This window comes from Cinclus cinclus, chromosome 5 (genome assembly GCF_963662255.1).
Source record: "Cinclus cinclus chromosome 5, bCinCin1.1, whole genome shotgun sequence".
In the NCBI taxonomy this organism is placed as follows: Eukaryota; Metazoa; Chordata; class Aves; order Passeriformes; family Cinclidae; genus Cinclus; species Cinclus cinclus.
The window spans coordinates 12,382,218-12,395,376 of record NC_085050.1 but is presented as its reverse complement, the minus strand read 5'-3'; the positions used below and the strand labels follow the sequence as shown (position 1 = coordinate 12,395,376).

The 13,159-nt window shown below is 36.9% G+C and overlaps 1 protein-coding gene across 2 annotated transcripts in view; it reads left to right on the top strand.

The window, feature by feature from the left end:
• The window catches only part of STK32B (serine/threonine kinase 32B), a 156,678-nt gene that overhangs the window by 133,266 nt on the left and 10,253 nt on the right, over nt 1–13,159 (top strand). For both annotated transcript variants that reach the window (XM_062493372.1, XM_062493373.1), the window contains 3 exons: nt 1,079–1,204; nt 5,833–5,964; nt 6,739–6,803. In XM_062493372.1, the coding sequence (XP_062349356.1) occupies nt 1,079–1,204; nt 5,833–5,964; nt 6,739–6,803 (323 nt within the window). The remainder of the gene's footprint in view (nt 1–1,078; nt 1,205–5,832; nt 5,965–6,738; nt 6,804–13,159) is intronic.

Sequence of the window (13,159 nt, the reverse complement as noted above, 5' to 3'; positions counted from 1 at the left end):
ACCTTCTGTCCTCTGTTCTCTTCCAGAAGCCTCTCCAGCAATGGAAAAGGCATCAGATAAACACACTCATTACCTAGTCAACATTTCAAGGATAAGACACCAGAGCTTATTTCTAGGCTGTTCTGAAAGTGAGTGGTGTGGTATTTTCTCTTCAGAAGGTGCAATATTCTTAAGTTTAGGCTTGGGCTTTTCATGGCTTCAAAGAAGTAAAAATTTAATATTTCTTTTATTTTAAAGCTGATTCACTAATGATAGTAAAAGTCTGGGGATCAGTAATTTCTTGTCTGTGCTCTGGCCCCATTTCCCCCCAGCTATGGATATATGGAAGGAAGGACCACTCTGCCCTCTGAATTTCTGCTGCAATTTCCAGACAGGGAGATTAGAAATTAAAATAGCTGTATCTCTTCCTGTCCCATGTTGCTATAATTGCAAAAAGAGCCACTTTGCTGTAAACATCACTAAGCTGCAGGGCAGGGCTCTTTCTGAATGCATCTGACCCTAAAAATAGTTTTCTTCCTAAAATCAAAGTTTTTGTTTGTTTTAATTGTCTGGCCACACCGCAAAGATAATCTGTCTCTTCTAGGTATTTCAGATCATCAATATTGATACTTGAACAGGAAATATTTGTGAATGTATGAATAGAGTAATAAAAATATATCTTTTGCAGCAATTAGCAATTTTGTTTTCAATAGATTGAGCAGTGAGGTGGATAATTTTAATTGCTGCCAGGATGCTCAGCTTCCAAAAAATTAAAGAGAAAATACAAATTGTTAGGAGGCATTGATCTGTGATGTTTCATTTCTCGTGGACTCTTGTGTATTTGTAAGCAGACTTTTGATGCTAATGCATTTATACACTTCATGCCTGCAACAGCCATCTGGTGGCAATTAAACAGTACTCATATCCTATGAGTTATTACTTTTATTTTTTTTTTTAATTTGGATTTTCTAGCATCTGTTAGAAGATTCCCTAGCCATTTTCTTATTTAAAATATGTATCATACAATTTATGTGTGTGATACATATACTCTTCTATATGGCATCCAGACCCTTAGAAAATACCTTGTGCTTGATCACAGCTTCTCTCTAAGGACCCGGAGTGCCGCCTGTCAAGTCTTGCAGACATCCAAAACTCTCCATACCTAGCTGATGTCAACTGGGATGCTGTTCTAGAGAAAGCTGTGACCCCAGGCTTTGTTCCTAATGTAAGTCAATATTCCAGGTGAATAATGTTTGTAATTTCTGATTTTAATTATCACTGGTGTTTTATTTGTTTATGCTTGTATTTATTGCTCTTCAATGATTTATGTTGGATTCTACTTCCATTTACTCAGTCACAGCTGAGGGAAAATTTGTCCCATTTCAATAGATCACAAAAAAAACCTAATTAACCTTGGTTCACTTTTAGTTCCTTTTCAAATAAAACTTTTTCCAGACTTTACATTTCAGCTGGTAGAGCAAATGATTGTCAGAATTAGCTGTGAGACAAGGAATACCAGGAAGACTGTTGTGGCTGCGAAAGCTGGACACTTGAATAACATTTGTTAAGCCTTTTAACATCCCAGTATGCTGTTACTTTTTCACTTAAAGAATAGTGTTCCAAAAGGCTGACCTATTTCCTTTGTGACAGTTTCTTGCAATAAAACATTCTGATTCTGTGAGGAAATATGGTGGTTTCATTTTTACTGTGGTCCTGTTCTGTGGGTATTTTCTAGATATTTCCTTTTTGATCATTTTCAAGTTCAATGTAATTGAGGACCATGAATAAAAAGGAATGACTGTGGTATTAATATGCTGCTTCGCTTTTTTCAGTCATGTTGGACTATAATTATTATCCAACAACATATCTGTAGCAGACCAAGGTTTGTTTCTGGGGGTTTTTTAGTACAACTTTCAATAAAGATGAGGAAGGCGGAATAGGTACAACCCTGTCTTCATCCAGGTGTATGTTAGAGTTCATGATAAACATGATGGGGACAGGATCCAACCCCTCAGAAGCTGAAGGTGAGAGAGCATTGCCTAATGGAGCAAAGGTAGCCAGGTGTGTTGCCAAGACACTGCTCCCCATGTTTGCCGGGCTTCTTGGCACCTCTCTTCTTGTTCCCTCTCTGGAGGCAACATCCTGCAGGAGAAGTGAGTGGACAAGCAGGGTCTGCCTCAGGGAACTGGGAGAAAGACCAGGAGCACAGCAGGAGCACAGAAGGGAAAGCAGGCTCCTCTTACAAGCTCTCCAGAGAAAAGTTCATCTGTGGGGAAATTCCTTCCTTTCACTTTGCAGCTCAATTCAAGTGCAAGAGAAAAATTGGAGAGGTGAATGTCATATCTAGCAGGCCATGGCTCTTTAACTCTTACTTGATGTCCATGAAGTTGAAATAATTGCTGTGCCATGCCAGGATCCTCCCCTACACTCTCAGGTCTCTGTCCTAAGCAAAGCAATGCAGAACAAAGCTCCCTCTTGGCCCAGTGGACTCCATTCTCCTGGTGTGTGGATCTACAGGATGAGTGGAGACTGACTTTCCTCTTTTCCTTTTTTCAAGTTAGGGCTGCTCTTTGAGATATCAGAGATGTGGGCTTGCTTCTCAGGCAAAACTCAACCTATTATTTACACTTCCTACTCCCAGCTAAAAGTTTAATCCACAGCTGTCAGCATGTGGAAAACTTCACAACACAGCGCGATCCAGTTCCCCATACCCAAAGACACAACATACATGGGGTTCCAAGAGTCTCAGACTCTGCAAATACAGCTTTTCTTTTCACATTTGGATTCACTTTATTTGTGTTTTGGCAGTCATCTATAAAACTAAGGGAAGATCTCTAATATGTGAAGCAAAATAATATTCTACATTTGAAAGGGAATAGGAGTAAAATTTTTCATTTATCTATCCAGATTGATCTGAAAGTCTCCTCACAAGCTCTACCAGACTCTTCTATAAAGAGTCTGATATTGCAGAGCTTGTTCCACCTGGTCAATCAAGTGTGTCAGGAAAAACAGTGAGGTGAGAATCAAAGTGTCTTTTCTAGCCCAACATTTCTGTTTATAGAAAATTTGCTGTTTCATGAGACCAAGTTTAGTCGCACGCTTTCCAGGAAGTTTCTATTTGTAGCACCAGCAAAACTTTCACTGATTAATTGGGGTAACACAACAAAATACTTCTTGATTTTCAGCCTTTGGTGAGAAGGTGAATTGGGACCCTTTGACCTGCAGAACATTTTGAAAACAGAGAGTTTTATAAATTTTGACAGCTTGCCATGACAGTCAGGAGCTTGTCTGCCTTCTGCAGCTAGGAGGGCACATGGGAGGCCCATGGGAGCAATGTCCCATAGATTAATTTCTCTCCTATATTATGATTCCATAAACATAGATCTTACTTAACTAGCACACATGTGTTTATTTATGGCTTAGTTAGTTTCTTCATTTTCAGCTCAGAGTCAAAATATTGTAAGTTTTTTTAAAATATAATTTGTTTTTACTTTTAAAGCTTCAGAATTAAAGTTTTATATTTTTTGAGTACTCAGTCAAATCTAAAAACTATGGATGCTCAAGGAAGGAACTCATATTGGTGAAACCTAAGGAATTATTTGTTTATTAATGTTTATAAATAAGCTGTAAACTGCCACTAATATAAAACAAATATGTTCTACTAAAGCTGGCTGGATAATATGCAGGAAAGGGCATCAGATATCTAAATATTATGCTCTCACAGTACAGAATTTGCTAGAAATAAAAATGATGGAGTGATCTCTTAACCAAATGTTTAATTGTAGGACACCACGAATTATACAAGTGGTTTCTGATGTGATTTTACTGCTTAGTGTCTTTGGTTACTAAAAATATCTGTCATTTATATATGACTTATTTTAGTACTTCCACCTTGGCAGTGACAATGGTGTGATTGAACTCTCAGAAGTCCCAGAGGTAAACTTTCTTTTAACAAAGTATCATAAGATAACAAAGAATCTTAAAATTTTATTCAAGCATCACAAATTAATGCAACATTTTTAATGGAGAATCCAAAATATTTAAGTAATGTGTGTGGTGTAATGGGTAAGGAGAACCTTAATAAAGTGGCTAGAATTGAAAAAGAATAATAGATTAGAATGAAGCATCTGATTGGGAAAGGTCAACAAGGACTCACCAAGGACAATTGGTACTTTCCAGACTTTATCATATTCAATGATAAAGTAGCCTGCTCAGTTGATATGGGGTGAATGGTTCTCATTGTTTACTTGGATTTCTCTAAGGTTTTTGATACAGTTTCCCACAGCCTCCTTTTTGAGGAATGTATGTGTCATGATGTAGAAAAGTAATCCGTGTAATGGGTGGGGAACTGACTGATGGGCTGCACCCAGGGGGAGGTGAAAACTGCTCCTTCTCAAACTGACAGCCTGCCACACAGGGATCAATATTGGGTCTGATACTGCTTAATACCTTAACAAGTGGATGGTGGGATTAAGTGTTCCCTGAGGAAGTCCACTGATGATACCAAACTGAGTGGGGAAGTGGACACTTTAAGACAACTACCCTCAAGAAACACCTTTGTAGGAGTGGGCTGACAAGAATCTTATAAAGTTCAACAAGTGTGAGGTCTTAAACCTGGGAAAACAGAGTCCAGGGATGTAGCACAGGCTGGGACCTCAGCCAGTTGAGGAACAGCTCCAGCAGCTCTGGACATCGAGGTGGACAGCAAGCTCAGTGTGTGACCAGGGTGCTGCCATGGCAAAGAAAGAACAATCAACGGGATGTTGAGTTGCATCAACAAGTGCATGACCAGCAGAGATAAATAAGTCTTTGCCACACTTAGCACTTGCCATGCCACACCTGGAATACTACGTTCAGTTTGACCCCCACCACACAAAAAGAAGTGGACAGGACGGAGAGGGTCCAGACAAAGGCCACAGAGATGATCAGAAGAGTGGGAAATAGGCCATAAAAGCCTATTGGCCAAAATGAATGGCCAAAAGCCATTGTCTGGGCTTGTAGAGCCTTGAGAACAGAAGGATTAGGGGAGAACTTATCACCATGTCCCATTACTTAAAGATTGCCTACAAAGATGGACACTCCCTTTTTACATGGAAAAGATAAGGGGCATTTGGTACAAGTTACTCCTGGGAAGGTTCCAGTTGGACATAAGAGCAAAATTTTTCACAACAACAATCAGCCATTTCAATAATCTGCCCATGACAATGGTGGATTCCCTAAAACTGGACTCTTAAGATTCAGCTGGACAGGTTGTTGGGCCATCTTGTCCAGACCGGGGACTGTGGTTTTGCCCAGAAAAGTGTGACCAGATGATCCTTGAGATCCTTTCTAACTAGGGATTCTATAATACTGTGAACCCTTTTTTATGTAAATGCTGCTAACCAAAACAAGCCTGCTCCTTCCTTTGTTCTCATGGGCAGCATCTAAGTAAATGAATCCACTCCAACACTTCAGAAAATCAGATTTTAACAAGGTCTTAGAGGTACTCCCCATCTCTTCTGCACTATTACCAGTGTCATCTATGGTCTACAGCACTAAGTGATATTCTCATGAAGACCCTGCGTCAGATGAATCTCTCTTACTGGGGTAACATAATTTTAGTTGCTCTAGAAATATATCTGTTTATAACTAGGAAGAGGATCTAACTCTTTATGATTGCTTTATAATATGGTTTTTATCTTATCTCCCTTATTTAAACTTTGAGCGTCACTCCAAGCCTAAAAAGACAGTTTTCATTTTATAGATGTGATTGAGGAGCTGGTTCATTATTACTGCTGTTAACATTTCCCAGGCAAATTTAAAAAACCCAAACAATAATGCTTCAAAGAGTAATTTTGAATCCTTTTGTACCAGAAAGGAAGACTGAACTGTGATCCCACATTTGAACTTGAAGAAATGATTTTAGAGTCCAAGCCTCTCCATAAAAAGAAAAAGCGACTTGCCAAAAACAAATCCAAAGATGGAGCTAAGGAAACCTGCCCACTGGTAAGATGGGGACTGTGACTGCAGTCAGTGGCATTTTGTTTGCACTCTAACAGGCAAATTCAGTTAAGGTCTATTTTATCACCTCTGAAAATAGACTCAACCTCTCTGTCTGTCATTTTATACATCGCATAAATCATCTCCAAAGCAAGATTAAATGCAACCATTAATTTCAGTCAAATAATAACAACGATCTTTAAGATATAGTAATTTTTAAGATTATCTCAGATGCTCATTTAAAGTATGAAAAAGTGTTGCCAGTTGCAAAAATCACTTCCCACACATGGACAAATAGTTACAAAGAATATTTATTTGCTACTACTACCAAAAAGGAAAAGTGTGCAGTGAAAAGGCTTGTTATTTATAAATCTGTTAAAGCTGTCTCTTCCACTCTTGACTAATATGTTCCATGTAGAAAGATGCATTGTAAGAACAGTCAAGGCTACCAAGAAAATTAATAATAATTTCCAGAGTTGAATTATCATTCCAGTGAGGTTTTATAAATTATGTTGCTACTCCTAATGATTTTGACTGTTCATACAAGCTGTTCTTCCCAGAGCTATCAGATGTAAAAATCCACAGGAAATCTTTGTGGGGAACTTCTTCCAAAAGAATGAGATTGATTGTGCTATCACAGCCCAATTTAACGAGTCTTCGGAATGCCTCTTGATAGCATTCATTCATGAGCCTTTTTGTTCAGTGTTGTTTGTGTTGTTGTGATTTTTGTCTATGAGTTCTCATCTTTTTTAATCAACCTATTCATGCTGTCTTTTAAAGAACGTACACCTGCAGCAGTGCTTGGAAACCGTTAGGAAAGAATTCATCATATTCAACAGAGAGAAGTAAGTGCATTTCTTAATGCCTCTTTAGCATTCAGTACTAAAATTAAATTGAGAACTATTTTTTTTCTCACTGTGTAAGGGAAGGTGATTAATGATCACAGCAGCAGAGCCTAAAAGACTGGATTTCCATTGATTTCTTCCTCTTATAGTCTCTGGTGTGATGGCTTTGTAGTTCTTGTACCTCTGCAAGCAAGCATAAGACCTTGTGATGAAAGTATGTTAGAAATATAAGGTTAATGCTACTGAAACTCCCCAAAGAAAATGTTATTAATTAAGCAAAGGAATGCAATAAAAGGTATTGCTTTTTCACAACTCAAACATAACCAAGTGAAGTCATAACTCATGAAATTTTAATTATATGAACAACACTGTTCTGACTTGGAAAAACTGTTCAAACTTCCCCACTATTAAAAAAAGAAGAAGAAAAAAAAGTTAAATAGGGCTAAGTATTATATCTATACTAGACATGTAGCAAGAACTTCTAATCTAAGGGTCAGTTAGGGTTGACAGAAGCACAGGACTGATTCCCAAGGATATCAACAATCTTCCTGCTTCAATTAATGCACTGCATTTCTCATAACTCACTGCCTCTGAGTTGCAGTCATTATAAACCCTTTTGTATTAGCAGATACAACTCATAGCAATACAGTTGTTTGTGTCTTTGGTCAAATTATCACATTTCATTCAAGTGTATTCCATGTTTTTATTTGACCTAATTATTATGCAAGCTTTTCTAATAGAATTGTGAGATGTTAAAATTAATTTAAAAGATGTGACTGTTTTACTTAATCCATAAAATGCAGGTGATTACTGTCTCAGTAACTAAAACTGAGAAAGGAACTGTCAGCTTTGCACAGTTCACACAATAGCATGCAGGAAATCATGCCATGATCTATCCTTCCTGATACAATCTGTGGGACATTTCTATGGCTGATACTGACTGTTCACAGGAACTGCAAGGTCTTAGAAAGAAAAGAAAGGTCCAGCAGATTCTTCATGTTATTTTGTATGACCTCTAGCACAAGAAAGCCATTGGTTTCTGTAAAAGCCATAAAGAAGAGAAGCCAGACCAAGTCAGCTCATAGCAGGTTTTAAGCAGCATCTTGGTGGATTCTCTGAATCAGTTCAGCTAGGGAATGCTTGAATTTTGTAGTTTAACCCACAAAAATCAAAATTATTAGGATCATAATAATAAGATTAGAAAAATATTACATTGATTAATCAATTTAATGAGTTTCTTAGAAGCTCATTAAAGTATCATGAAGTATAAAGAAACTCATGAAGTAATTAATTTCCAGATATTAGTCTCCCATCTACTCTAGAGTCATGTATGAAGCATATCCAATATGCAGCAATTTTTTGAAGTTAGAACACCAGATTTGAGTAAGATACTCAAAATCTCATTGGTGTGTTCACTACCTTGAACAATTTCTCTTGTCACGATTTTACTGTGTTACTCTTAAATCCTTTTATGCAAAGGAAATGTTTTTCATTTGTTTCACATATGCAACTACAGTAACAACACAAGCTATAAAGAAATCTGAGAGGCTGATGGGAGACCAAGTTTAAATGGATTACAAGTAAAATGGAAGCAAAAGGTAAATCACATGCACTTCAATCAGAAAATGCTTTGGTCATTGCTTGATTGGCTTTGACAAGGTAAAGGAGGAATATTTAGTATAGACCTATAACATATCCTGCATTGTCTAAAGCCATATCACAACTATTTCTCTTTTAAATTGGGTCATAGCTTAAGAAAGACACAGAGAGACTTCTGTAATATTTTTCCAAGAAAGAAACTTTAAGAAAGGGGAAGAAGATGTGGAATATTTGCAGTGCAAGGTGAATTGAAGTTAATGAGTACAAAATAGGAGCAATGGCAGGCACAGATGCCATCACACCAGAAGAAGCTGCACAGTATACGCCAGAGGAACTCAGGCTGGGTTTCCTCAGACCCTCTGTGCCCTCAGGACTGGATGTACAGGCTTACATAGGTTTCCAAAGCCACATGGCCCATCAAGTTCTTAGGAAAAGCTGCAGATGCTGAAAGACATGAAACATTTGTTTCTACAAATATAATACCTATAAAAATGTGATTGTATCTTTCGATGAGGTGTCAATCCCAGGGAGGGCTTTAAATCAGTTTCAGATTAATGCAGCAGATGCTTTGATATTTTTCCATGTTCCTGTACATAGTAACTTGAAACTACCTGCATGTTTCCTTAGATCTTCATTATATTCAGCAGCAAAAATCCACATTTTATTTTCACTTAAGCTTACTGCTCAGTTTACTTCAGTGTCACAAAACACTACATAAATCTTAATACAGGATGGAAAAAAATAGCATGTCCTTCAAGAGAAATAATGAGATTCCCCAGACTACAAGGATTCAAGGAAAAAAATCAGATGCTTCTAATGGAGCAACATAAAGTCAGGTATTAATATGTAGCTAATTTTGTGATGTTAACCATTCCAGTTCCATAGCATCTTGCAATCCAATATTTGTAAAATATCTGCTATGAAAAGCAAAATCTGATTTTATTGAATGCCTTGCTGGTAGTTCTACTCTGTGCCTCTTTTCCACTGTCTGTCTTTCATCCTGCAACAGACACTGCAAATCTTGCAATGTGTCATACTTGTTTACTTGTCAAGAAACTCAGGAGACGATAAGAAACTCTTAGATTGCAGGCAGGAGGAGCAGGGGGAGGTAGAGAAAAAGCTCACTATGCTAAAAAGAATTTAAACATAGTGGAAGAGACTGAAGTATGTTAAAAGTTTCAATTAATGAAGACAAAGACAGAATGTGCACATTTTCTTTATACTATTGGTTTCTGTATTTAAATAATGGAAAACTGGAAAACAGTTAAACTTAGGAAAGTTTTAAACAAGGGTTTCATGGACAAAGACATGAAATTAGTGATTGTCAGCAGTGGGTAAAAAAGTTAGATTTGTATCCCTTACACAATGCTGATCAGAGGGCACCCACCTTCTGCTGAATATTTGAGTGCAAGCAAGCTACAAATTAAAATGTGTGTGCATGTCTGTGTGTCTGTATGTGTGTCTGTCTGTCTGTGTGTGTGTGTGTGTGTGTCTTTTGATATGACATGGGGGTATGACATCTGTCCAAAGTGACATTATTTTCCAGTACCTTCAAGAGAAGGGCACACACTGTCCTGATCCAAAGTAAAATAACACAGGAGACTCCTTTTGCAGGATTTTTTTTTTCTGCTCTTAAAAGTAGTGTCGTAGTGTCAATGTAGTGTCTTAGTTTTGAATACATAAACTAAATAAACTCTGATATACAAATGGTCCACACACTGATTAGTTTGCAAATATTATCTGAAGTAGGTTTCAGGGATCTGTTTGGCTCCTTTTTGTGACAAAATAATTATTTTTTTGTTTTAATTCCATTTCTGTACATAGATATTTTATTATATCCAGAAATGCAGCACCAAACATTTTGCACTATCTTAATGTGTATACCCATAGACTTTCCAACAATTTCAAGAATTTGATATTATTTAGAAGCTGTAGGCTACATTTTCAAGTCTTCTTTTTTTAATTTTGTGTGTGTTTGTGGTGGGGGAGATTGTACAGATAAAGCCACACTGCTTGCCTGTAGCTTAATTAAAGAGGTGAGCACAGATTATTTTGCTATTTTTGTGCTGTTATCACTAGATCTTCACATACAACTACATCTCTTTATGAATATCTAAAACCCGAAATGACCAGAAATTAAGAATAAGACCCAATATTTGCTTGTAACAAAATCATATTTCTTACCCTTTATGGTTCTAAGCCTCTTCTTCTCCCTGAAAGGTGCCTTTAAGATTGAAGATGTGACAAAGTAAAGAACAGAGAATAAAACACAAGATATATTTCCTTCCCAGGCAGAATAATCCTTCAGTTAGGTGCTTCATAAACTTAACCAAAATTATCAGCCCGCTAAAGAAAGCAAAATCAAACATCCACATTTTTCTGAGTAGAGTATGTTTTTCATATATCCAATGTACATGAAAATGGGTTAGAATTCTGCAGAACTATTTTAACTAATGCAATGAACTGATTAGGAAAATATCCATGTTGTTAATAACTGCAGTAAAAAATTTCAAAACATTACTAGTGATTTTGAATTTGGTGGTTTTTTACTTAATATGCTGCAGTAGCATTGTTATGATATTCAGCTATTTTGTCCCCACTGATCTGAACAGACTTGTCTGTCCTAAGCTACTGTTACACCTTATTCTTCTTCCCAGTATTTGTTCAGTGCTAGCACACTAAAAAATCAGCCACAACTTGAAGCACATTACTCTGTCTTTTCCTGCTATCATTCCTACCATTTAAGCATATCTAGTTCTCTTACAAATGATCCTGAACAGCTTGAGGTGAACAGTCAGCTCTCTGTTTCCAAAATAAACAGCAAAACTTGAGGAAGCATATTTTAATCATATTAAGATGCTTAAAATCCCATTGCCTGATGTTTTTCCATATAGCAGATGAAAAGCTTACTTAATATTCTCTGCATTTTTTATAAGATCGAATTTATTATCTCTCTCATTTTAGTTCCTTTTCTTTCCTTCTAATTGTTTTTTCAGATTCAAATCCAGAGTCCCTGAGTACTCTTTTTCATTTTAGTTTGATTGAAATTGAATATTCATAATGATTTGCAGTGTACTTCTTTGAACGTATTTTTCTTAATACCTATTTTATGTCACTTAGTGTCTCTGGAGATATTTATCATGATACTTCTAATATCTGAATGCTTTTTGGATGAGACCACAGCCCCTTTCTTGGCCCTTCTGCTGACCTTAGTTCAGTTCAAATCCATTTATTTCTGAGCATTTCTAGTGGTTGCACTGCTCCTTACTGAACCTTTCTTCTCCCTTTTATAATGAATATGTCTGCTTTTGGAGATTGCTCTTGCTATTGGAAATATGCTTTTATGAATGTGATTGAACCTGGTTTGTGTTTGTGCAGTAACAGCTGTTGCTTGCTCACATGTGCCCTTTTACTTCTGCTTCTGATTCCTGTTTGTTATTATTGGTTTAGAATTATCAATCCAAATGTCACTCTCTTCTTAGTGAGCCAAGCTACCTAAAAGTTTGAGCATAGCAGATCGAAACTCGTAATTTTTCTATAGGTATACCTTCAAATCCACTTGTTTTTTTGAGAAAGTAGTGGTCATGCAAATGCCATTGTTTCAATAATGTGCTCCCTTCACAGTTTCATGGAGGGGAAAAAAAAAAAAAACACAAAGGGTAATGAGCTTCTGGAACCTAATTTTAAAAGTATTCCAGGAAACATGGTCAAAGTTTTCCCAAACAAGTAATGGCTAAACTTCACCATCCAATTTTGGGAATTGAAGTTGCATAGGAGTATGCAGTCTCCATATTGAAATGTGGTCCTGGAGGGATCAGGATAACAAATACAAATGCTCAGAATTGGAGACCAGAAATTGTTTTTTATTCACAGAAAACTAAACACAAATACAACTCATAAAAACTAGTTGGAAGTCAATTTACAGGCAGAGGAAAGAGAAGTCTTCGTTTGTACATCTCAGACTTTGGAGGGGAAGCACAACTGTATAACTCTGAGTACCAAATATTGTATCTTTTTAAGCAGGTTACATGGGGCAACATATATATGTGATAAATAAGGGCTGCAGAACAGGTCATGACTGTTCCATTGCCATAGGGAATTACCTCCATGAGGTAATTATCTTCATCTCCCTTTATGTCCCACACTAACACAAATTTTCACTTGTTATGAGTCTCCATAAACTCATGAAGATTAAGCTCCTTGTCCTGCTTTAAGAAAGCAATTTGTGGCCAGTTGCTGAAGCAACGCAGAAATAAGCCAGTAATGAGATAACATTTTTACTGCCAGTCACCCAGATGTCCACGTGTCTGTTGAATACATTCATAGATGAGATGGAAAAGAAGGTGAATGGTGAGGTCACAAAGTTCACTTACGATACCAGAGTAGTCACAACTAAATCTGACTGTAAAGTGCAGCAGATAATGATAGCCATGGTTCTGAGTTGCAGGGTAAGAAAATGGCAGCTCAAATTCAGAACTGATAAATGCAAATACAGTTGGAAAAAGAAAATCTAAGTTTTTCCTTCAGGATAATAGATGTAAAATTTGTTTCAGTTATGGAGAAGAGAGAGTTTGAAAAGACTGTGGACAGCACAATGCTTAGTGGAAGACTAAAAGGTATTGATATGTTCCTGCAAAAATCAGCTACAGATAAATATATGTTCACATGCATACACCTCGGCTTCCTTATCTCAAAAAGGTAAAACAGGACTTAGGAAGGTTTCAAGAAAAATAGGATTGACCAGAGGGTGACATGGG